Source organism: Tetrao urogallus (genome assembly GCF_951394365.1).
Source record: "Tetrao urogallus genome assembly, chromosome: 18".
In the NCBI taxonomy this organism is placed as follows: domain Eukaryota; kingdom Metazoa; phylum Chordata; class Aves; order Galliformes; family Phasianidae; genus Tetrao; species Tetrao urogallus.
In genome coordinates, this window is record NC_136831.1 from 24923 (window position 1) to 51515 (window position 26593).

Below are 26593 nucleotides of genomic sequence, written 5' to 3' on the forward strand. Positions count from 1 at the left end.
TCAAGAAAACTACTGTGACAGATATTCATTTTCTGAGGGTACCACAAAGGCTGTCAGACTTCAACAAGAGCGGGAGCCTGCACTACTACCTCAGAGAAATTCATTTGGTAATTAAAAAAAAAAAAAAAAAAAAAAAAAAGACACCAGTGTATTGCTTGATTGTAATGACTTCCACAAAGTATAATTTACATCGCACCAAGACTGAGATTTGAAGTGTGCCATATACATCACAATTAGCAGAGGTGATGCATTTATACACTGTGGCAAAACGTTCTACCATACTTACAGGTTGCAGTCATTTGTAAGACCTCTCAGTCAGGCTTCTAGAAATATTCATGTACAGCTCTTGTCATTGACCACAGAAATCATGCATGTATAAGTGTTCAACAATGTATAGCTACATAAAGAAGGCTTTACGTGCCTGAAGACAAACAGAGCTGATTCCTAGAAAACACTGTTATCCTTATAATTCTACCTTTTGAGAAAATATGTTCTTCTAAGCAAGCTGAGCAACTACAGGAAGGAACTGGTTACAAAACAGCCCAACAACCACACATAGAAAAAAGCGATAAGCAGAGAACCCTCCATTTACAGAAGTAGACACTTGTGCCTCACTCCCATCTTCATTACCATTATTTTGTTGAGATGGAGCTACCACATCACTTGGCATTATGGTTTACTCTGCATGGAAGGAACTGGAGTTTATTTCCTGCATAGTAATTTTCCAATTTAATCCTCTTCAGGAGTTAAAAAAAAAAAAAAAAAAAAAAAAAAAAGCCGGTTTCATTTTTGTGGTCATGGTATTAGCCTGAGGTGCTCCCAGCTGAAAGGCTGCTACAAAACAGTTTAATGCCCTTTAACTGTTACTGCTAAAAACACCGGCGTAGGAGGATAGCCTGATCCCAGTCTCCCAGACTGCTTAAATTCCGGCCATTCTATTGTAATTTTTAAATCGTAAAATCAGACCTCCTTCCTTTCAATCACCAGGCTAACCCAGTTGGAGGTCATATTAGAAGATAAGCTATTTTAGAGCATAAAAAATTGGAAAGATTGGAATATTCCGTATATTTCCCCTTGCCAACTCATAATGCTTGGCAAAGCAGTAGCTTGTAAATTAACACTAGCACTACTGGCACCAAGAGTGCCAAATTTATTTCCTTTTGTTACAGGTTCATCTCTTGCCTTATTTATATACCACAAAGGCAACTTAGGTGTTAAATTTGTACTACCAAAAACAAATTTCAAGAAGTCAATTTTTCCTTAATGTCCCACTTGAAGTTGTGCCTAACCAACCTCTGCCCATCTTTGCATACGAGACTTCCTAGTGGAGGCTTCATGAAATTCAGAACTGTAACTATGGATTTAGAATTAAAACAGAACAGTTTTCTAAATGAACATTTACAAAGAATTTCTCTGTTCTACGACAGCTAGTGAGTTAACATAGAAAAGTTCTCTAGTTGGCAAAGTTGTTGGAGTATGAAGTCATCACGTACAAGTCTCTGAAGAAAATTCAAACATCCTAACCACAAATAAGACAGAACAACAGACACCACTGCACACTCTCCCAAAAGAGCAAAGAATTTGGTAGGGAGAGATCAGTATAATTTCACTGCTAGTTTTCATTTCAACCTCCTGATAGTCACTGTGCTGTCACACCACCAGCAGAACCAGGTGTTATTTTCAATGAAATGTCAATTTAGGAATTGCATTTAGTCTGAGATCACTTTCATCCAGGAACATGAGAATTACTACTAACCCTTCTTATAACAGAAAACCAAGACACAGACAATCCCATACTGTGTGTTAGGATGCTGTCAACACTAAACTTAGTATCGGCTTAATTATATCTTGGTTTTGATGTGCTATTTGTAAACACATAATACAAATTAGTATAATCTTTAACTTTCAGATATTAGACCTATAAACAGTTCTGTTACACAGTTCAATCATTCAGTCCTACTAATAGGATGATAATTTTTTGCCCAGAGTTTCTTTTAAAAGAAGATTTGAAGAAACCCTCCTTCCAAGCCCGTTGACAAATTTGCAAAAGCTGCAGTGACTCTTCATCCAAGAGAAAAGTGCCATATGCAAGAGCGCAGAAAGAGAGGATCAGTAACAGCCATAGCCTGTTATTTTAGGCTTTTCAGAAGGCACAGACAGGGTAGGAGGGGTGGTGGAGTTGCCCTCTATGTTAGGAAGTAAATAGATTGTGAAGAGCTGTGTCTGAGGAACAGCCACGATCAGATCGAAAGCTTGTTGGTAAAAATCAAGAATCAGTCCAGTAAAGGGCATATTGTGGTTGGGGTCTGCTACAGGCCACCTGATCAGGAGGAGCCTGTTGATGAGGCCTTCTTGCTTCAGCTGCAGGAGGTGTTGCACTCATCCTGATGGGGGATTTCAACCACCCGGATATTTGCTGGGATAGCGGCTCGGCGGGAGGCAGACAGTCCAGGAGATTCCTGAAGTCTGTCAAGGACATCTTCCTGGCCCAGGTAGTAGATGGACCAACCCGAGGTGAAGCCTTACTGGACCTGGCGCTCACTAATGAGGAGAGCATTAGAGAAGTTACGATTGGAGGCAGCTTGGGCTGTAGAGACCATACCTTGATGGAGTTTGTGATCCTGAAGAATGTAGGCCAGGCAAAATGCAGTCAGTACTCTGTGCCTTAGGAGAGCAAAATTCCAGCTGCTGGGAACTGGGATTGTTTAGCTCGGAGAAGGCTCCAGGGAGAGCTCATTGTGCCTTTCCAGTACTTGAAAGTAGTGTATAAACAGGAGGGAAAATGGCTGTTTATGAGCGCGGATAGTGATAGGACAAGGGGGAATGGTCTTAAACTGAGACAGGGGAGGTTTAGGTTAGATATTAGGAGGAATTTTTTCACACAGAGAGTGGTAACACTGGAACAAGTTGCCCAAGGAGCTTGTGGATGTCCCATCCCTGGAGGCATTCAAGGCCAGGCTGGATTTGCCACTGGGCGGCCTGGTCTAGTGGCTGGTGACACTGCACTTAGCAGGGGGGTTGAAACTGGATGATCACTGTGGGCCTTTTCAACCCAGGCCATTCTATGATTCTATGATTTTACTCCATAAGCAATTGTGCAACCACACTAATGGTTTTTGGTAGCCTAGAATCTTCAATCAAGATGCCCATAAGACAGAATGGCTTCTAGGCTGTCTATGACACCACAAAGGCCAGGCATTCACATTCACTGTACTTATTAATTCAGACCTTTTTCTTGCACTTATTTAAAATCCAGGATCTGTTTTTTTTCTTTGCTAAATCTCATCAAGCCAACTGTTTGGCTAGCCTCATTCTCTCGTCTCAATGCAGCTTTCATCAGTGAACGCTTTCACCTGCTCAGCAGGTAAACGACGAACTCAGCAAGGGGAGTGGGGGGGATATGGGGACGACACAGAGAGGTTACAAAGGAGCCTTTCAGTGGAACTGAAATGAGAAACCAGAGTGGCAAAGCATGCCCGTCTTTTCAAGAGGGCCTTTGTTTCTCTGAGGAGCTTTCATTTTCATTTTTCTCAAGCTATAGATTTGTCAGACTCAGTAAGCCTAGTGTCAGCAGCATTAACTAACAGAAAAGCTAGTGTCAGTCATCATATTTACTGCAGGAAAAACGCAGACAAGCTTAACAGTTGTTCCTAGCCCACTCTAAAGCTGTGCCACTGAAATTCAGTGCCATTTTCCTCAATTCATTTCTATCAGATTGTTTTGTGACAAAACAGAGACAAACCAACTACAGGCAATACATGCACCGTACATTTATTAAAATGTTGTTTGAATCACAGAATCACCAACCTTCCACAGAAGGTTGGAAAAGACCTATAGGGTCATGCAGTCCAACCACCATCAACAGTTCTCACTAAATGTCCCTCAACACAACATCCAAACGTTCCTTGAACACCAAGGTCGGTGTCTCCACCACTTCCCTGGTGGTGACTCCACCACCTCCCTGGGCAGCCCATTCCAGTGCCTGATTGCTCTTTCAGAGAAGTACTATTTCCTAACATCCAGCCTGAATCTCCCTTGGCGCAGCTTGAAGCCATTCCCTCTAGTCCTATCACTTGTTACACGAGAGAAGAGGCCGACCCCCAGCTCACTACAACCTCCCTTCAAGTAGTTATAGAAAGCAGTAAGGTCTCCCCTGAGCCTCCTGTTCTCCAGACTGAACAATCCCAGCTCCTTCAGCCGCTCCTCACAAGGCCTGTGCTCCAGACCCCTCACCAGCTTTGTTGCCATAAGAAATATTTCTTCATTGAAGAAACAGTGAAGCCAGTATGTGTTAAATCTACTTTGCATAAACAGTAATTCAGTATTTAAGGTAAGCTATCCATCACCTCCATTAGCAAAGAGTTGAGAAGACTGAAAATAAGAGGAAAAAAATAAAGCCACAAATTAAATACAGTGTTCACAGTTTGGTAGCATTCAACTGTAAGATAGGCTGTTTGTTTCACCTGTGTTACCCACCATCCAGCCTGATGGCGCCAGCCTAGACGTGTCTGTTCTGTGGGGCTTGGACTTAGCCAAAGGCACCCAAGTACTACTTCTAAAAGCAAGACAAACTTAAAGAATTAGACTGCCAAGCATTCATACAGTATTCTTCATTCTATCCACTAAGCTAAAAACAGACTCTTGCAACAGGTATACAGAAGTATGGGAAGTTCTCAGTCATACAGAAAAACATATGCAAAGCTAAGTGACTAGAAGAACTTAGGAAGGTGTTTCTTGAAACAAACACAACTTTACTGAGAATTTAAAGAGCTAATCCAGTACCCAGTCAGTCCTTCAAAACTATTTCAACTACCTCCTGTATGGAACAGATATAAGAAAGAAGCTGTAAAAGATCATAGATGTCAAAACTTGAGGGAGTAAAACAAAGAAAGCCACGACCGCCCTAAAAATAATCAAACACTGATTAAAAATAACCAAATAAATAAATCCATTACTAGGTCAGTATGGCCAAACAGAGTCCACAGCACACATGGCATTATATGGTCATATTCAACTTCTGTATAAGCCATAAAATTAGAGCAGGAATCACTAGTACTTTTAAGGGACAAATCAACTATGAGTCCCTACCACCACAGGCAGTCACACTGAAGAGGTGTAAATATGCTATGCGGTTTCTCTAATTAGCAACTTCACAGTCCAATCAAATATTTCCCAAGCAGATTCTTAACAAGAAGTGTTTCAAAGGCCTCAAATAGTAAGCGTTAACATAAAACTTGCTTACCAGCTCACTGCTTTTATAGCGCATTAAACAAGAATGTAACATTTTTGTCACCTTGAAGTCACAACCTTCAACGGGTCAGAACTGAGACCTGACTTGTCCAAATTTTCTTAGTCCATCCAGCTACAAGCAGACACTTATTGTATCAAAGGGCAGATGTTTAAAGGATTCTTCATCTTTGGAAATACTGAAATGGGACACAAGACTTGGAAAACTCTATGTAAGAAAAAGGTATAATGTAAAAGCCTCTGGAGGTAATATGAAAGCATTGGTCCGTCCTTACAAATCTTGTCACAAAAGAGCAAGTTTGCTTGGCTTAGAAGTGCAAAATGCATTTTGTAAAGCCTTTAATTGCAAGGTTGCAATGAATAAATCACTAGGAAGTTTCCAAAGTAGTCACCCCCCTAGAAACAAGACGTCATTTTTACCTTCAGGACTGAATCAAATGGAGTCTCAAATTCTGATGCCAGGCTCAAACATATCTGGAATTTTCCCTTTGCTGCAAAAGTTTGTTCTTTCAAAGATGTCCTGTTTTGCATCACCCAAATTAGTCTAACTCTGGGAAGTTAAGCTTAGCCAAACATTCCCATAAGAAAAAGGCTTATTAAGGAAGAGACGTCTTTAAAAAAAAAAAAAAGTTTTTTTTTCCCCCCCATCTTACATACAATTTTATATGCTTTTAAGCAGTTCTGACCTATCCCTGAGATCCCTAAGTCTTCTGAAGCAGATGGTGCATTCAACTAAATGCAAACAACTCAACACTGAAGTTAGATCCACTGAAGTTTCTATTGCATCTGCACAAGCATTTCCTCATAGAAGCAAAGAGAAAATAGGCCTGAAGCAGCCTTGAGTTCCCTTTATCTATCCAGTGGGAGGTGAATGTGCATGCAAGTAATGTTTTGGTACCAGATTGTATTAAAACATTTATCTCCAAGCTTCCAAATTTCCACTTTAATGAATCAAAGAGATTATTTCATATGCTGACGTCATTCATCCACTACAGTTTTCAGAAAAACTCCATTTAAACTTTAGAAATTCAAAGCCTACAAATATATTTCTAATACCCAACAAAGGTTTTTGTAAGCAGCCATTAGCCTAGAAACGAATTCATATTAAGTTTTTACAAGGTTAAATGCACTACATGTTCCTGTCCAGAACTCAGAATGCATACAGTGCTGGATACCCAGCACAGCCATAGCTGGTTCCTCTTCTTAAAGAGAAGGCAAAAAAATTACAATACAAAATCAGACTAAGATAATAGTGAGTTAATTATTGTTAATTATTCATGGTCACTGTACTAGGTACTCCCACATCTCTATCAAATACTTAAATTTGCATTTAAAAAAAGAAGTACACTTATAACCCCAAGTATAATCACAGCCAAAGAACTGTGGCTTCAGCTGCATCACAACCTGAGCCTCACCTGTCTACCTTAAGAAAAATATTTACTTTTATAATGGTACTGCAAAGACTAGTTATAGTGTAAACTGTGACAGCACATAGCAGGACAAAGTGCTGAACACTCAGAGTAAAGGAAAGTTGCAGCAAAGATCTCTTCTTCCAGCAAGTGCCACTCAGCTGCAAGACAGCATCATTTTGCTTAAAAAAAAAAAAAAAAAAAAAAAAAAAAAAAAAAAAAGCCAGAATTGAGAACACACTCATAAGCATAAAGAAAACTAGTCAGGTTCAGCAGAGGGAAAAAAAAACCATGAAGATACAATACAGAAAACTAAAACAAACCACTTCTCCTAAATTTAAACTTTCCTACCCACACTCAAGTAGTTTTTCCCTCCTTTCACACTGTCCAATGGCTCTGGATCAATTTGCTTTGTACACATCTCTTGAAGTTCAAGGATAGCACTGTACCTTGTTAAACTGGAAGAGTTCGCGCTTGAGCCTCTCTCTTACTGGATCATGTCCAGGTCTTAAGAACCTTCTCATTGTCCCCGCTTGCACCAAAAATCCTAACAAGCAAACAAATAAAAGACACATAAATAAAAGCAGCTTGAGAAAATAAGCAAGCAGAAGCAGGTTATTTTGGTTCAGCATTTAAAACAAATCAGCCTGAGCAGGATGAGAAAACACAGCTATAGAGTAACTAACACCTGATAGCACTGCAGAACTTCATCTATAGAGGCAGGGCTTCCTTACCCAATGCCAATCTCACATAGCTGAAAGAAGTATAGATGAACCAATGGGATTTCAGAAGATTTTATACTGCCATTTTGTGATCACTTCAGCCAGCTTTATCCAAAGAGCCAAGCAAAACTGCAGCAGTTGCTTAAACATTTAGACAAACCTATCTGAAGATCAGCTCCCAGGCTCATAGCATTATTGACTAGAATCAGTTTTCACCCCAGGTAACCCCCTGGCTACTGAGCTGAGAAGAAAAAGAAACATTTTCAGCCCACTCCATGGGTATGGCAGAAAGGGCACAGAGCTGCCTGCCGGGTAGCAGCATTAATTATTAACCTGCCTTTTGTATCAAGACTAACTTCACTGCTGAAGGTGGGGGCAGGGGAAAGAAATCTTGCACCTGCAGCCCAATGTGCAGTTAGAAGCAGAAGCCTTTTGGTTCACCTCATTGCCTTGCCTCTCACAACTGCAGAAGCAAAGAAAATTAGGCAGACTGACCTGCAGTCTAGCAGTCACGCAGTTGGTACCAGCTTACAGCCTCATACTCTGTGCAGCTCAGGAGATCCTTTGTCACATCTCTCCTCTACATTTCTGCTAAGCTCTACCAAGTCAAGAGCAAAAGTTTGAATCAGATCCGGACAACTTATTAGGTAGGTAGGACCACCATTCCCACATCTTTCATAGAATCATAGAATTGTTTGAGTTGGAAGGGACCTGTGAAGGCCTTCTGGTCTGCATCCCACCTGCAACAGATAGGGACACCTATAGTTCAGTCACAGAGCCCTGCCTAGCCTGACTTCGATTATGTCCAGGATGGGGCACCCACCAGCTCTCTGGGCAATCTATTCCAGTTTCATAAGTTCCAGTGCTCAGACAGCTCAGCTTTTCACAAAACAGATGCTGGACACTCCAGTCAGCATTTCTTTAATTCATTGGGTAGGAAATTACAGTAATATTGCAGCTACTCTGCACACAACTAACACGTACATGGTGAGAGCCAGAACTTTTGAGAAGCAGTGAGAAATCAGTACAGACATCCTACAGTAAGCCATGTCTGAGAAGATGCAAGCACATAAGGCAGGGAGGAGGGGTACAAGGCTAGTGTCAGAAGAGGCTGAGAAGGACCAGGATCACTGATGGTACCACCAGAGCAACACAGGGCCTTGGACCTTTGATTCAAGCAGAGGTGCTGGATGGGTAACAGAGAATCCAGCTTTCTTGGCCTGTCAGCATAGAATCCGGCAAACAAGGTGCCTGGCTATCTGTGTATTTCTACCAATAATAGCTTAATGGCTAATGACTTAATCAGCCATCCACTACTGAGGGCTTGAATTGCTTTTTCAAATGGCTTTTAACAAGGCCTTACCAACCCTGAAGAACATACAGGGAGAAAAATTACAGAGCACTCTCTAGCCATACCCCTTCAGAAAGACCCCAAGCTAGAAGCCATGTTGTTTTGTTGTATTATTCCTTTTTTGCCTTCCCTATCCACTCTCTAAAATCTCCAGGTACTTGCACGGTGCTGTCCAGAGCTCACTGAGGAGACTGATGCACTGTCCCCTTTCAGAGGACTAGGAGATCACATCAGCACTAGGAAACAAGCAGGGTCACTTCACCTCCACAGGCATCTCCGCTCTGCACTGAGAAGGGTGGTTCTTAGCTAGGCAGCTGTAGGCATCTGTCTTGGTGAACAGTGTGATTAACAGTAGCTGGAATGAAGAACATGCACAGGAACACCTGTAGTAGGGAATCCTTTCAAAGAGAGGAAGAAATGTGTGGTTTACTTGGGAAGTATATCTTCCTACAATGATTTAGGTAGCTGAACTGAAATTTCAAGGTTTGTATCAGACCATGAGTCATCTGTAAAGAACTTTCGCCAGGTGGATGTTCCAGAGAGAGAGGGACATCTTCACACAGGACTATGTTTGCTGTAAGCTAGCAAAAGCTACAGCACAGCAGCAAGCTACTGTGTTAGGCAAGGAGAGTAAATCACACCCATGTGTAACACACAGCTTGCCCCTAGCCAGACAAGGAAAGTGCCAGAAACACACCCTTTCCCACTGTCAATCAATGTCCCAGACCTGTTAAACTAGGCAAACCTACAGAGAAACTGCTAATTATGCTTCTGACTTTAGGAAAGAGACCTCCTTAGCTATGACAGCAGATGACCTTACAATTAGCAGCAACATAAAAAGAAGAGTGGGCTTGATTTGAGAGTCACTATTTTGTATTTAACACTCTGGTAGAATGTTTTATCATGAAATATTAACTGCATCTAGAAGCATGCTGTTTTAACTTGCTTATGCAAGAGATATAGTATACATGCTCCAGCCCACAACAACTTGCTCAACTGGCTAAGGAGCATAGTAGTTCATAGAACAAAACAGTAACTCACTTGGAGAAAACGTCATCCTGGCAAGATGATGTGTTCATTACAAGTCAGCATCCACTGCTTGTATCAGGAATTCATGCCTGACCAAAGAACTTCTGAGCGTCACAGTATGAGAGGAGATGAGAAGAAAAGTAGTTTTGAGCAATGGCTGGGAAGGAACAGCTAAGAGAAATACATGCACTGTAGCACAGGTTGACAAGGCTCTTGTCAATAAGAATCTTCCTTTTGTATAATAAGTACTTCTTCTACTTCTTCTGATTTTGGTAAAAACAAAAAGAGTGCACAGTTGGTATAATCTTATCTTCCAGATGCACATTTACATATTAGCAGACCAGTTTCTCTCCCACACACCTTTCTTGTCTTACATAAAGTTGCAGTTCCATTTGATCTGCGGTTATCTGCCAGTCAGCATTTATAGTCGTACAGTAGCCATTGTGGCTACCAGTAGCTGGAGAGGAATTCTCCAGTAGCCTCTGAAGCCATGCCAGGTCTGCATGTTCTTATTTTCCAGGAAAACAATTCTTTAGGCTTTCAAAATTAGCCTCTTAACCAGAAACTATATGCAACATTATCTTTTAAGAAGTATCGAGGTCAGTCTGTTTATAGGCAACAATAGCCCAAAGCTGAGTCAGTCCCAGTTTTGCTCACACTGAGTACACAGACACCTGACAGCAAAGCTCAAAGCATGCTGCACATTGAGCTCGTTCAGCTCTGTTAGTATGCTTGGCTAAACGCGGTGAGGTACTGATCTCCACAGATCTAGCCACAAAACAAATACTCTTCTCTATTCACACAGAAAAACAAAAAGAGATGCTAGAGTTAGTGTTAATATAAATTGCAAGATGATCCTGTTGCCAATAACAATCTGAGAGTTAACACTGAAACCAGACTTCATTCTGGCTTCTTTGCTTAGCTCAGTTCACTTCAGACACTGAGATTTATTGCAAGTATACATAGCAGGTCTCATGGCAGACCCATACTCAACAATGAAAATGTCCTAGGAAAAGCAGTAACTGTTACTCGCTGCTGTGTGCTAACATTCCTACTCAGAGCTCTACATTTTGCTTTGTCTTCATTGCTTCAGCATGTGGCCATGTGTCTTGCTGCCCATGCACAGCTTGCTGAAACACTCTGAATTTTCTCAGCCAATTAGGCTGAGAGAATCACTTTTTGTAGAAGTCTTTTGCAATTTTTGCTCTCATCCTATTATGACAGTGAAAGATTCATCCACAAGAATAAGAGAACTGACGCTCTAAATCCCAATCACACAAGCTAATCCAGTCTTACAAGACGAGGAGCCCAGGTCAGAAGTTTTTCATATACAGTATTAAAGGTGGATATGGTCCCAAGTTAAGCCATACTTGTAATAAGTACTTTGTTCAGGTAAGAGAGAGTTGCAAATTACTGTCTGTTAACCTCCTCGATGGCCTTTACTCAATTTGAACCAGTCCAACATCTTTCTCTAAAAGGAATCAAACACCTCAAGTACTTTTGAATCTTGCCATGCCTTAGGTTTCCTGCTTTTTTTTCTTTCCTCCTCCACCACTCTTTCCTGCTTACAAATCCTTAAAGAGAGAACTCCTACCTACACATTTGATAATACTTTATAAGCCCAGCTAAAATAAGAGTCCTTATCAAAAAGCTTTGTTTGAACTACAAGCAAACAGTAACCACCAGAGCCTTGTCTCATCTTGGCCGCCTCCTTGCCCTCAGAAATGTTAAAAACAGTAACAGAACAAAGGCTGGATCAATTTCACAGGAAAAAGCTATTCCTTAGTACCAGTTGTACTGGAATTAACAAAGTCAGCATTATTTAAATATTAGCATTAAATTTATTGATTCCAGAAAGCCATTGGACTTATCAGACATCAATTTCTATGAAATTAAAAGTTTTAGATTGAAATCAATGAAACAATCCCTATTATTTAATTGGGCTGTCACTGTGAAGTTAATCTCTATAACCTCGCTTGGCTATGACACACTACCAAGACATAGAATCATAGAATCACATGATTGGAAACAACCTACAAGATCATCTAGTCCAACCGTCTCCTCATCACCATTGTCACTACCAGCACTAAACCACATCATGCAGCTCCTCATCCAGACGCCTCTTGAACACTGCCAGGGACGGCGACTCCACCACTCCTCTGGGCAGCCATTGCACTGCCTGACCACTCTCTGAGAGAAGTTCTTCCTTATGACTAATCTAAACCTCCTCTGATACAACTTGCGGCCATTACCCTGCTCATTGCCTGGGAGAAGAGGCCAAATCCCTCTTCACCACAACCTCCCTTCAGGAGGTTGTAGAGTGCATATATTGAAGTATAAAAGACAAGCCAAGCAGAATAGATAAAGCAAGTGAAAGAGCAGTTGCAGTTGGTAGAAAGCTTAGAAGCACAAGATATGCTCTTCTCTCCCCAGAATCAGGCTTCTCCAAGATGCTTTGACAGCATTATTTCTACATCTGAGACCCACACATAAACCTCCCTCACACAACATAAGTGCTGATAACTGCTAGCACCCCAGCATTTGCAGCTTTATAGAAACAGGGGAGTAACCAGATGCAACTTGCATACAGTCGTCAGGCAGCAGAGAGGTAAACTGCAAGATCCTCCTACAAAAAGGATTTATTTTTGTGAACCTAGAGTTAAGTGAACAACTGAACAGACTGTGCAAGTAGCCATCCTCCCAAAACAGAGAGAACATTAGTAAGAATTGGATGGATTCTCCAATAATCCTTCTAAAATAACTGAGAAACAAACATACAAATCAGAGAATTTCGTGTACTCTCACAGCTTTGTATTCAGTTACCAGAGAACTCCCATTTGCAATCAATTTACTAACTGTGCATATCTCCTGTGTCATTATGGTTCCTACTGTGTTCTCCTTGTCATGGGAGCATGAAACAGCTGTAGAAGAACAAAGTCTTTGCACTGGACAACATCATTGCACATCATGCAAAACTCTTCTGTCTGCTACTAATAGGCATGATTCAGATGGCTTGTAGTTTTGAAACAGCACCTTACGTGCCAAACATAGTGGGTCAGTAGAGCAAGCCACAAAAGTTCTTTGTAAAGCAACACAGAAAATCTAGCAAGAAGAAACTTTCTGACGATCAATTGTTTTTTCCACAGAATTTCTGCAGAGAAATAAAACTTCCAGTTACTGCCAGCTCCCCCTTCAATAAACCACTTTAAATGAAGATCAAGTTCCTAGCAGCATCACGCACTCTTACTGGCGTGTACTAACCACACTACTTCCATGTGTTTAAATCCTCTAACATCTCTCAAGCCAAAACATTCTTGAGGAAAAATACCCACCGCAGTCCCATACATAGTTTAACATACTAATTACAATATTGTACCAGAAGATACAAGTTTCTCTGAACAAATTTAACTCCTCCAATAGTTTTCTTCAGCAAGGAGTTGGAGCAGATGCAATCTGTACAAAACCAGGTAAAAAATGATGTTCTTGAGCACCGTCCTACAAAAATGTTTGAGAATTCTTTTCCCGTTTCCTTACCACAAACTGAATGGAGCACGTCAAGCTATACAGATTGCCTTTGCCCCCTCCATCAGCCTGGCTGCCTTTACAAGCGATGTGCCAGCATGCACAGAAAAGCCTTGGGATGCAGCACAGCTTTGCATTCTGCTTGCCAGAAGTCCCAGCTTCCCAAATCAAAGGTAAAAGCAGTAGGCAGCCTGCTTTTGAGCATAGATTCACCTGGGACTTGGTACAGCAAGATATTCCAGTTGACTGAAGCAGCCTCAGAGGAATACAAAATGCAGCTTTCCTATCAAGTAAAACATCACAATGGACAATTTTCATTATCCTAGACAAGTTCTCATCGTTATCCTCATCTAAGCAGAAAGCTCTGTGTCCCAGCAGAAATACAGACCCTTGAGTCCACTTCAACTGTTCTGCTCCACTAACGCCACTATGCATAAACACACAAAACTTTCCCCAAAGCCAAGGCTAAGCCTCTCCTCCAAGAGACAAGATGTCAGCACCCACTTTGTTCCACTGCCACAACTGCAGGTAACCTGAGACAAAGCCAAACAACTCATCTCATCTCACTACCTTGTCTCACCTGCTCCAGGCTGGTTAGAAGCAGCACAACCCCTCACCCAGCAAGCTCTTTAGGGAAGAAAATACAAAGTAATACAACCTATATAATATTGAAAAGGTAGTAATTGAACACCCCAAAGCATGCATGACAATTCTAATTTGTTGTTTAACTTCAGAGGAGCTGCAGCATTAAGAGTACCACAAAAGAGGGCTGCAGCCACATCCCTTCTCGCTGCAGGCTGAGGCTCAGGTCGCAGCAGCAGCACGGAACCAACCAGGAGCACTGTAAGGGGTCATAGCTTTTGTAGGGGACAGCCTTCCCAGCATGACCAGGCATCAGCAACTGCTTGTCCCACAACCCACTCGCGGTAAGGGCTAGGACAGGAAGTTTAGAGTAAGCTGCCACAGCAACTACCTCAAGAAAGTCCCAGAACGTAAAGCTCCCAGTCTCTCTGGTAGCATTTCCCAGCTGCACGCTCAGTCCAGAGTAAACATAATAAATCAAACTCGACAAGCAAGGAAAAAAAAAAAAAAAAAAAAAAAGCTACAAGCCCAACAGCCCACCACTGTCTGAACTTTCACGGGCGAGCTGAGCCCACGTCCTGGGCAAAGGGGACTGCCAGCGCAGGGGACGCGTACGCCGCGAGCACCTGCCGGTCCCGCCGGAAAGGTTCCGGAGCAAAGCCCGCAGGGCACCGCGGTGCCTGGGTGGGGCCGCGGTCACAGGCTCTGCTACCGGCCCAGCCCTCCGAGAGACCCCTCCCGCAACCGGACCCCACGCGGGAAGCCGAAGCCCGGCCCGGGTAGCCCATCCGCCGCGCTCACCTGCGGGGGGGAAGGGTGAAAGGGGGACCTGGGCCGAGCCGAGCCGCCCTGGCCTCGCTTCGCTCCGCGCTCGCTCCCCCTCCGCTGCGCGGCGGCGGCCTCACTGGGCACCTCTGGGAGGGGTGCGGCGGGGCGGGACCTCGCGTGCAAACCGCGCTCCGGGGGCGGAGCTCCGCCTGTAAGTTACGCCCCTCCAGGGGGAGCTCTGCATACAAATCGCCGGATCTGCGGCCTCTTCCATCCGCCGCGAGCATGGCTGTCGTAGAACATCTCCAGTAATATCATAGAATCACAAGGTTTTCCTTATGTTTAAATAACCAGTTCAGCTCTCAGCCTGCTTCGAGCCAATCGGAAAGCAGCTTCTGCAGACAGCAGACACTGCCCTATGGACGGTCCCTACTCCTCCCCCTCCTCTCCTCCCCGTTCACAAGCGGTACCCCCAGTGGGCTCAGATAGGTGCGGACATGTGTGGAGAGAGGAGCAAGCCAGAGCCAGGAAAGCCTATTTCACACTGCCTCTGTCCCTCTTCTCTCTGCTCTGCTTATCAGCGAGCCCTGCACAGGGCAGCAACACAGGACAAAGCCAGGGGAAGACTCCAACCCATAACGAGCTGCAAAAATGAAAGAAATGGGAAGACTTAACAGGAATTTGAAGCCTTAGTTGGATAGAGCAACAGAACTGCTGCTATCTTGTTACACAACTCTACTGCTGACAGTGTCTCCTATTACAAGGAGCTTGGCAACAAATGACTAGTTATGTGACAGTGTAATAGCAGTTGGAATTCTGCAACCATGAAAAGTTAATTACCTTTGATAAGAGCCAACCGTCAGTATTTCAACCCAGCTTCCAAAGGTGAAGGTTTTAAATTAAACTATTTGTTTCCATGATCACCTTGCAGCATCCTGTCAATCCACACCATGGGCCAAAATGAAGCAGTTGGTATCAGTCTGCATTGTAATCCCAACCAGGTAAAGACACTGTCAGATGTTGTTGTGGTGCTGCGCATGGTAGCCACAGTTTCTCAATCCTCCCTGCAGTGATTATTAAGTTGTAATTGTTTTGTGCTGAATCAGGCACTCTCTGCCCCAGTGAAACTCTAGGCTCTTGAAAATACATGGCTCTTGTAGAGTTCCTCAGTGCAATTCCACTTTGGCATAAGCAGATGGGACTGACTGAAATCAACATGAATGAGTTTGACCTAATTCCAGGACAAACAAGAGCCCTACGTCAGACTGGAGCTCTCCTGTGCCTGTTCTTAGAAATTCTCTTCCCACTACCTTTTAATCTGCAAACTGGTCTGGGTGAATGCTGAAGGCACAGTCTGGAACTGCCAACTGCCCCAGCTTCTAAGGAGGACTACTAAAGCAAAGGCACAGCCTCCAGGCAGAGAAGAGGAGGAGTTTGTGGAGGAGAAGCTGTCAGACCCTTACCTTAGCAAAGTCCTGCTGAATTCCAGCATCTGGTAACACAAGTGTGTTAATGGCACAGGAACAAGCACAGTGCTTGCAGCAGATTGCTGCTACTCTGGGCTACAATACTTACGACCGCACAGGAGGAAGATCATAAGGTGTTGTGTGCCAACAGGAACTGCATGGGGAAGCAGGCTCCTCCAGGCTCTGAGTCACACTGCCCTCCTAGGAACAAGGAAGTGGGATCCAAACACAGGCGTAGGAGTTATGCAGCCTCATGGTTACAGGACTATGAGCAGGCATTCACCCACTAGGAGCCCAGCAGTTTCCCCAAAGTATTTCTCTGTGTAACTCACATTTTGGGGTAAGTGAAGAAACAGACTAAGGAGCCTGCACTGTTGGAAAAGGTTCTTTATTGCTCAAACTTCTCCCCTCCTCCAAAAGGAACTAAAAAATTATTACATAAGATACACCTAAAACAGCTGCTATTACACTTGTAAAGAACCTAGATACTGAACACAGCTGGGCTCAGCACCCGCTAAGCAGACTTTCTGGCACCTGACACTGGTACTTTTGCATAGAGGCTAAAGCAAATATGGGACCTGGATATGATGGAGGAACGCTCACATAAGGCCTTGAAAGCAACAATGTCCTTGGTTTGGAGCACAACAGCCACAGGCCTGGAAGGCTCAGAAGGTATTTCTAACCTTCTTTCTCTACTCATGGATCTCTCACTTGATAAACACAGACAAGGATCCACAGCCAGAAAAGAGGACATCAGGTTAAAACAGGGGCTGCAGTGAAGTCATGCTAAGACTAACAGATCCAGCATGCCAATACTGGTGGTATAACTCTAATATGGCATAATGCTGTATAGACAAAATACATCTCAGTCCAATTGCAACAGGAGGAGGCTGGGCACCATCTGCAGTGTTCTGGGGCCTTCTGCAGTCTCTGAGTAATGAGATAGTGTGCAAGGTACTAAGTTTCCAGCTCTCAAGTGCCTGAAAACTTTTATCAGAGTGGCTGAACTTTATGGCTGCTTCATTTTCAACTATTGGATAAGATTCTGATCTGTTGGAGCCACTGAATGACAGAGGCTCAGGACACCACCACCAATCTGATCAGCTTTTTCTGCCCTTGGCTGATGTCAGTGACTCCAATTGCTCAGCTGGCCTAGCATGGTGGTTCCTAAAACATAACAAGGGCTTTGCAGCAGTAGAGTGCTTTCTAATAGTCCACAGATCAGCCATGACACAGGAAAGGCAAACTAGTGGTCCAGAAGATGAGAAAGCTGGAGAACCAAAACCTTCAAGAACAAAGCAGTGTGTACTCTGGTCCAGAAATGCTCAGCTAAGCCATTGTTTTCAGTGCATTTTGCTGCCATGCATGAGCCAACTCCATTTGCATGAAACCTCTAACAGCAAATACAGTGCTACCACCCAAAGTAACATCTGGTTACTACAGGCTCTATTTTGTGTAATATTTCATTAATCAAGAAAGCAAATCCTGAGTGAAGATCCTTCCTTCACCCCACACCATTTAAGTTAGTGTCTTCAGTAATTAGCATCAACTGGCAGCTTGAATTCCTTTAGCGAGTAGAAGGCAATTTCTCCATGGTCCGCCAGAGCAAAGACCACTGGGACGTCCCCACTCTGACATGTGACCTGCTTCAAAGCCCGAAGGGATGGGACTTGCTCATCAAAACTGAAAAGAGGAAAAACAGCCCATTGCTCTCACAGCAAGAATATATAAACAAATTTGTTCTGGTCAGAAAAAAACAGCTCCTTCTGGTCTTCGGAGTTGTTAGTAAGCCTCTCCATCCCTTTCAAACAAAGCAGGAAGCTGCCAACCCCCAAAAAGGTGGTTGTAAGTCAGGAACTGGAAGCTGTCAAATCCTTTGCCAAAAACAAAAGCATCTGCACAATTCTCCACACTGTGCCTATGAGATGCAGCTCACAGGGCCGCTGGCAAGTTGCCAACCCAATGCAATCTTAACACCTTTGTGCTTGGAAGATCTTTAGGCTACTCAGATCAACACCTGACTAGCTTGTTTCTTTTTTCCTCCCTTCTTTTAATTCTACAGAGCTTGCTCATGAATGGAAGTGTTTACACAGCAAGGATCATCCCACTTGCCCGTGACAGTCTTTTGTCAAACTGCACTACTGCGTTCCTTCCTGTCTACTACAGCTGCAAGGAGTGGAAAAGGGACAGTTTTAATATACCAAAATTACGATACTAGACTGGGGACAGAACTCTGTACCTACCTACAGAATTTAAGTATTAGATTCTGGATCCAGTAAGAAAGGGAAACACCTATCTTCTGTTTGTACTGATTTTAAAGTTACACATGGCAAAGACTAAAATATTAAACTCATAGCCCTGGGCTAGCTCTGGGGAAGTGCACTGCTATAGAAAGCCTCAAGGATCAGCACTGGCTGAAGATTCAGCTACCTTAGAAAACTGAGCTAGCTCTACGCGAGTTTCACACACATTACTTATATAACTGTGGCCTGTGGCTTCTTATTCCTGACTCCAGTAACACTTACAAAAAGTAACAAACAGATGACCAGATACTGTGGGTTGGTTGAGTGCAAGAACTGCACTACAAAAAACAAAAACAAACAAACAAACAAAAAACCACACTTGAGTAGGATCATCCTCCTAAGGGATGAATTCTGATGAACTGTAAAGCTCACAAAATCTTGGGTCATTCACAAATCATTAGGACTTACTGCAAACTTCAAATCACAGCATAAGACCCATGAATACCTTTGAACACACATCCTGACATATGGCTTCCCAGGGTTTGTCTTCTTAAATTTGGCCACAGCATCTGCTTGATACACATTGAAGTCTATCTTGATACTCTCCAAGTCCTCTTGTAGCCTACAGAAGAAGGAAAACATGCACATACCTAAGGGTTTGAAGCACTGCAGGGTAAAGATGCTGCAGATAAAGAATGAATAAAAGCTCTAGAAGCCTAGCTAGTTTGAGCCCTTTGAAAGGCTTCTCTTCTCAAGGAACTGAACCCCGGGCTGTTGTAGTTACCTTCTAGATCTTCCACGTTCTGTAATCAGATCAGAGCAAGCTGCCACTTGCCTCTCATTGCAATTCCTTGCAAAAGGTACCATCAGCAGACACAAAGCAAAGAACTGCTTCATCCTACCAGAACAACACACTGCCAGTTCAGGCAGGAGCATAACCAGAAATCCCAGAGCCTAGGCTTTATGACCCTTGCAGCAAGGATGGCAGCACATTCCAGAGATAAGTTACAGGTAAAACCCAACCAAACCTCTTGAGGAGATCACCTGGCTGGGGTGCAGAAAGGGAAAAGTGAGAAAAAGAGAACAACCCCAACATTATAATCAGCCTGGAATGCCCCATCTCTGTTCCTGCAGCCCTATCCCTGACCCAGTGCTTCATAGAAATGCCAGCCACTCACTGCAGGTGCAACAGAACCCCAGATAGCTCCTGAGCTGCTGCTGTGAGCATCTCACAGACCTCACAAGCAGGGACAGTCACAAGACAGCCCAGCCACAGACCCTACCAGCTACAGGCTGGCTGGGTACTAACCGGGAGGCTCCATCCAGTATGTGGGAGGGCTGCAGCACACTGATCTGCTGGCGGACTGCAGCTGGAGGGAGGAAGAACAGGAAAGAATCAGACCAGCTACTTCTGTCCCAGCGCAATCTAAGCACTCCACCACTCCCACCCACAAAAGTCTTCCTCCTCCAATAATGGCTGGCAGCACTGTCACCAGAATCACCAGGGAATACTTCAAAAGACTTCCTCACCTCCTCCCAGCATGCAGCCCTGAACATCCTGCAAGTGCTTTGCAACTTGCTGGCCCTGATTGCTTAATAGTCCAGCATGAAGAACTGAAATACAGCAAGATAAGGAGAATGGATTGGAAGACCTCCCAAGGCCCTGTCATCCTGACATTTGAGTGGGCAACAGAAAATTACAGAAAGAGACAGAAATGTGAGATGATGAGCTTTCTTCTCTCTCCCCTATCCGCGCTCAGCTCATCTGCGCCTGCTTTGCCTAGGCCTTCAGAACAAGACTTTTCTTCTCAAAGTCCTACTCCCCTAAACTGATACTTAGTGTCTCCAGGTCACCCTTTTGCTGCTGCATAAACAAGCCTCCCACAGAGCACTGGCAGGCTGAGAGTATCTGTGTCCTTGGTAACCTCCCATAGTCCCTACCAAAAGAGGTAGCTTCCTCTGGCTGCAGAAGTGGTGTGACAGCTTGGCCCCACAGATGCGGTGGTCGTCTCCAAACTCTCTGCTGGCTCCTCCGTCTCAAAAGAGCTTTGTATTCCTGCCAATTGATGCAGCATCTCACCTCCCTGTCAGAATTGATACTGCTCTTGTACTTGCTTTCCTTTTCCTGCTGCTCCCTTTCCTTCTGTAACAGCTTCTCCTGTTTTTGGTTGATGCGCCTGCACCAAGAGGCTGCATCAACCTCCCTCCCTGGCACATTTTCTGGCAGAAGCTTGTTGTCAGGTGAGGGCAGATGTATGCATGGCTGATCTGGGGCCACATTTGGCAAGAAGATCGTAGTAAAATCCCAGTGTGGCGCATGGGTGCCAGTGCTGTTCGCCTTCTGGTCTCCAGTTCCCAAACTCCAGGAGGGGCCTGGGACATTCTTTTTTCCTGTATCAAGAGGCACTGAGTTTGATGTGACAGATTGCTCCTCTCCATTGCCAGCATCCAATTCCTTCAGCTGCTCTGACAATGGTTTATCATCCAAGGGAACACAACTGAATTCTCCACAGTCATGTCCACCTTTTTCACAGGTCCCTTCGGCTTTTGGAAGGTCCTCAGATACCTTTTGTTTCTTCTCACACGATCTGAAGACAGAAACAGCAGCATAAAAATCATCAAGGGTTAGTGGTGATATATCATTCCCTTTAAATCCTGCTTTCTCCATTGTAATAGCAAGAACACACTCTGCTGCACCGGAAGGAAAGATGGCAAGGGTGTCAGGACCTTCCAGACAGGTCTGCAAACCCCTGGCTACAACCTCATGTCTGGAAGGAAGGTGTTTGCTTAACAGAAGAAAAAAACCACAATCAAACAGGCCAAAACCAAACAGAGAATGCCAGAAGTAGAATAAACACCTCGGCAGCCCTGCATGAGATTTGACTTCCACATTTAAGAGAATCTTTTTACACACACTCTCAACCCACCTTGCAGCCTCCACACTACCTGTATGCTGAGCCATGCACTTCCATCCAAACACTACGGACATCAGCTGAACTGAGCAGACCTCAGATACCAGCACTACTAGGCACAAACATTTCTGTCAGTATCTCTTACTGGTTGGTACCTGGCACCAGTCCCTGGCTTACAGAAAACATGGACAGTTCTGAAACAAGCAGTTTTATCTCCCAGTTCCAAAAACTTCACAGCTCTTTAGGCATCGATTTATTTAGTAACAGAAAGGAACCTGCAGATCAGTGTCTTCCTCCCTGTTTTTTTTAAAAAGATGATGCCACCTACTGGGAATTTTCATAATTATAATAGCAAAATTAGTCACTACGTTAGCTTCTGCTTGCATTTTTGACAACTTCTAGAGCTGATATACAAGGATCACAACTCAACTACACTCTTTGCTGTGCAATCACAACATGCAAACTCTATCAAGGAGGCAAAAATGTGCAAAACAGACACTGTTGTCTCTGGTCCCTCAAAAAAAAAAAAAAAAAAAAAAAAAAAAGAAGACATCTGCCATATTTCTTCTGCACTGATCTCTCTTCCCTTCCATTCCGACATCACTCCATTTGGGAAGCTTAGCAGCATCATATTAGCCCTGGATGACATACAGATGTGACAGAAGAAAACACTGCAAAGGGTTCACAAATAGCACTGCAGTACTTATGAATGTCACCACACAAAGCCAGCAGGGCCTGGGAGAGCATGGAAGGCAGCTTTGGGCCACATCCTTACCCAGGGCTAGAACTCCTCCTCCTTTTGTGTTGGCGTTTCCCACACCTCTTGCAATGACTCTCCAGGTTTAGTTGCCTCTCGCAGGGAGACAAGACAGTGCTGAAAGGAGACACAAACAGAGACTGAGAGCATGGCAGGGTAGAGAAAATACTCTTTTGCTCAATACAAAGAAAACAGCAGCAAAAAACTTTTCTTTCAGGAAGAAGAAATCCACAAGAATGACTAAAGTCATCATAAATTCACATCACATTTTATATTAGCAGTAACCTTCTCACGAGGAAAGAGGAAGAAAGGATAGGGTGTCACTTTCAGCCTTTAATCCTCCCAAGACACAGAACACAGGGTTAAAGTCCTCTTCTCGTTTGTTCCATGAGAGCTGCAGAGTAGGCACAGGGCTGCTCAAGGTCTTTAGAGAGGAAAAAGCAACATGGAAAGAGCTGATTACCTGGGGTTGAATCTCAGTACAATATAGCCCAGCTGCTTCAAGTGGCTGAACACCTTGGAGTAAGGAAAACAAGAAAGTTAAGTGTCTGCCCCATCACCAAAGAACTTTCCTCACTTCTGCTGCAACTATGTAAACACTGTACTGCATGGGCAGAGGAAAAAAAACTCTAAGGTTAGGAGCTAGAGCAAAGATAGGGAAACAGGAAGTGATTATCTGGAAAAAGATGAGTGGGGGTGGGGGTAGGGGAGGAAAACTCAGAACGACTCCCCTTCCTGTCTACTTTGTCCCTGGGAATGGTCACGTGGCAAAGGCTGGGCTCAGCTCCCTGCTTCCATCCTCTGCTGGAGCTCCCAACACACCTGGTAATGTAGCAGGTTCATTGCCCCCTGGGACAGCAGAATTTCATAGGCTTCCTGAACTGACATGGGCGCATCTTTGTTAAAGAGCTGAAGAGAGCCCTGTGGGGATAAAGACTCATGTTTAGAGGATCACAGGGAACAAATCTATGCAAGGTCATAACAGCATCTTGTCACTGGGTCCTGATAGCTGGACCTAGCACCCTCCTTGCCTTCCCAAGCCCTTCCTGGATTACTACCTACAGTCCCTCCTCAACACTGGTTTTAGCAGCAATGTAAGTTCTTATCCAAAGCTGTCAGCCCCTGTCCCAGCACTATCCCTTAATATCACTGCATCTGCTCAACTGTTGAAATATAATTGTTTTAGGAGATAACTTCCTTTAATTTTGAGTATCTCAGTGATTCAGGACACAGCACAACCACAAGACATTTAGTACTAGCAACATGAAGAACGCTGAGAAAGGGGAATTGAAGGCATCCTGAGATACTACCAGTTGGTGGCTCCTTAAACATCTACTGCAGCCTCAATCCCAGAGGTAAACATCCCTAGGCAGTAACAATTAACCTCCAGAGGCTATGCCTCTTTTTCCAAAAACAAGCAAACAAAAAACACGTAACTGGTCTTCTCTGCTTCTGGGATGGATTCTTAGCAATTGATTAATTTTTATATGTATACACATATTTTTTTTAAGGTCTATTGTCAAATTGCAAAAGGCAAAAAAAACCACCCAGCTACTGTAATAAAGACTTAATATCGTTAGATGCCCATAATCTGATCAAGGGCAGCAGAGCTTCCCTTTAGATTGGTCCATCTAAGTCACTGGTAACAGCTATCTATGAAGAGAAAACCCAGAGTTAGTACTACTTTACTAACAGTAACGCAGATAATCCAGACACTTTCCCAGTCCCTACCATCATATCTGATGTATGAGTGGGATAAAGATAATACCAGCTCGATAAACTGGCTACTGATCCAACTGACACATCCTATCAGTAGCACCAAGACTGCTTTAGAATGCAACAGATGAACTCACTGCCTGGAAACCAACACTGCCATCAGCAAACAGGCTAAGAGACAACACTTTGAGAACCAGACATTTATCAACTGCTCAATTTGCAGTAACAACCAACACACATTAACTGACTTTCGACTTGAGTCAAAAGGGGGAATAAACATCCAGCTACTACAGCTCCTTCAGTCATTCCTGAATAGCCCAATGCTCCCATCCACACGTAGGTAGCCTACTTACACACTCCAGCAAGTACAGAGCCTCCTCAGGCAGCAGACACTGTTTGCCACGCTCTGAGAACCCCATAGTGTGCCAGAACTTCCCCTGCAACAGAAGCACAAACCTATGATGGACTTTGGCTGTTCACTGCTGACAACTATGCTCACTCTCATTTCAAGAAGCAAAAGAAGGAGTTGCCAGCAGGAGATGATGGTACTGACTACACTCTGCAGCAGACTCACCGCAGGGGACTCCAGCTCCACAATGCCGTGTTCTGGCTTCCACACGGCTTTCACCAGATTCTCCCTGAGAAGGTTAAAAATTAGGTTTTTTTATTACCAGCTTGTTTTATAATCAGCCACGATCAACTCCTGTTCTAGCAATTTAACAAGGTCAAACAACAGCAAGCTTTCAGGTAGCACTTTTACAGTGTAAAGCTTGAGAAAGCTGCCATTCTTTGCGTCTAGCAATAGCAGGTGACAATTTTATCATTGCCCACTAGTTAAGAGCACCTCCAGGCAACACCCAAATGTCAGTCCATACTGCAGCATACTGCTGGAAACACAGCTATATGCTTAGTAGATCAATTTCCCTGTGTCAGGGGCTGTTATGTGAAAAGAACCTTAACCTTTCCAACCTCCTTCCCATCCTGAAAGCCTCCATTGCTGCTCCAGGCACGCGTTTATGGATGTGCAGTGGAAGACAACGACCTACTCAGCCCTGCCTGAAAGCCACCACTCTGAAAGCCTGTGCATGTTTGTGCAAAGGTTTCCTACCACTTAACAATAACAGAAAGACTGTTACTACATGACTGCAGAATAAGTGCCAGGTAGCTGCAGAGAGCTCCCAAGAAACTATGAGTTCCAGAGTACAGCAGAAGCCACCAGAACTGATGCATAAGGAGCTCAAAGAACTGCCTGAAACGCAGGCCCACCCAATAACACCAAGGGGCTGCGAGGGCCCACACAAACCGGCTATGCCACCCACTGCCGCTTGGACCCAAGCTCGAGGCCCAGAGACTTACGGCCTTCCCACGCGCTCCTCAGCCAGCTGCTGCTGCTGCTCCTCCAGGCACAACTGCAGACGTTCGGCCTGCTCGGCGGAGCCGTCGGGCGCGAACTCTTTCTGGCCGCAGGAGCGCCGAGGGGCCCTATTGCATCTGCGGTGAAGGAGAAGAGCAACAGTTAGAGAGCAGCAGCACCAACCCAAATACAACCACCACCACTAAACCATCAACTTTATCCTCTCCTCCACCACCGGAGCTGCACCTTTAAGACCTTTCCCGCCCTCGCCGCTCCATACCTCAGGCGGCGCGAGCAGCCCGGCTCCATCGGTGCACACCGCGGAACGCCCCTTCCGCCCGCCGCAGGGCCCTAGCGTCGGCGGAGAGCTATGAGAGCTTAGCACGCCCTCTAGCGGCTCGGAGGGCCGTCAGAGTCGGGAACAGACGCAGTGCGGGCTCTGAAGCCGTTCGGCAGTGTGCGTGGAACTGTACACTAAATTAGCAGGAAAACAGTTGGAAAAGCTGACGAGTCAAGTTAAAGACGGGAAATCGTTATCTAATAACCTCGAAAAAGTAGTTAAATTTCATATCAATTAAAAGAAACTTAGATAGTGAGGAAAAAAAGATAAAAAGCACCTTCTTCCTCCACCTCATTATCTTAGGCATCACAGGTGCTGTGGGACCACCAAGAACCTTCTGGAACTGCCTGCAATCCTCCCGAACTGATTGAAAACCTCTGGAATGCTCTGGAACCTTGTCCAGAACTCTTCTGGAACAGCCTGGAACCCTCTGGAACCAACCATTTCTGGACATGCCCAGAAACCTCTAGAACCTTCCAGAATGACCTAGGATCATCTATGTCTGGCAGGAGCAGTCCTGAGGAGAGCCCAGTGCTATCTTCTCAGCCCACAACGGTTTTGTTGGAGCTGTGCATCCTCTCAGGGTTTCTGAAAAATACGTGAGTGATGGTACCTGCAAAAGACGCTGTTCTGGGCAGAACTGCAGGTCTCAAAGCACGTCTAGTGAGGAGCATCCAGGCCGTGGAGTTGGTAGCGTGGGAGTGTTGTGGCTGGGCTCAGAACAAAGGTGCTGATGACTGCAGCCCTGATGCAGCCTTCAAATCGCAATGAAGCCCCAGGATTTCACTGCTGTCTGTGTGGCTGATAGGGATTTTAATTCTCTGGATTTGCAGTCACTGGACAGGATCAGGTGTGAAATTTGACCTGGAGAGGCCAGCAGCAGCATGATGGGCAGCCTCCTCACACGTGTTATTTTCCAAGAGCTTGTGACAATCCACAGCTGGGCTGCTAGCACTGAGGCAGGCACCCAGCCCCATTCCTTACCGCAGTACTTGGGCTCACCACTCATTCTGAGGAAAAATTCAGTCAATGTGGGGAAAAACAGTGAAACAATGGCCAAGCTGCTGTAATTACAGCTCCTCCTGCCCAGCAGCTGGGGAAGGCAATTTCTCTCTGTAGCAGGTATCACTATTTCTTCTGGTTGTGCCTCCAGCAGAGGCTGGTGAGATGCCATT

The 26593-nt window shown here is 44.4% G+C and overlaps 2 protein-coding genes across 3 annotated transcripts in view; both read right to left on the reverse strand.

The window, feature by feature from the left end:
- LLGL2 (LLGL scribble cell polarity complex component 2) overlaps nucleotides 1-16904 on the reverse strand; it is a gene marked incomplete at both ends in the record, with an annotated part of 35055 nt that extends 18151 nt beyond the window's left edge. The window contains 2 exons of one of the 2 annotated variants that reach the window (XM_079544343.1): nucleotides 7106-7203; nucleotides 16675-16904. In XM_079544343.1, coding sequence (XP_079400469.1) covers nucleotides 7106-7180 — 75 coding nt within the window. Of the gene's footprint in view, nucleotides 1-7105; nucleotides 7204-16674 lie in introns of those variants that run through there. The other variant, XM_079544344.1, reaches the window with a different exon arrangement.
- Nucleotides 16905-17628: 724 nt separating this feature from the next.
- Nucleotides 17629-25387, reverse strand: TSEN54 (tRNA splicing endonuclease subunit 54; the record flags this gene model as incomplete). Its single annotated transcript, XM_079544488.1, has 11 exons — nucleotides 17629-17779; nucleotides 18845-18961; nucleotides 19649-19709; nucleotides 20281-20927; nucleotides 22027-22125; nucleotides 22472-22524; nucleotides 22831-22929; nucleotides 24078-24161; nucleotides 24299-24362; nucleotides 25081-25215; nucleotides 25359-25387. The coding sequence occupies 11 exons, from the start codon at nucleotides 25385-25387 to the stop codon at nucleotides 17629-17631; spliced, it is 1539 nt and encodes a 512-aa protein (XP_079400614.1).
- Between the last annotated feature and the right edge of the window lie 1206 nt (nucleotides 25388-26593).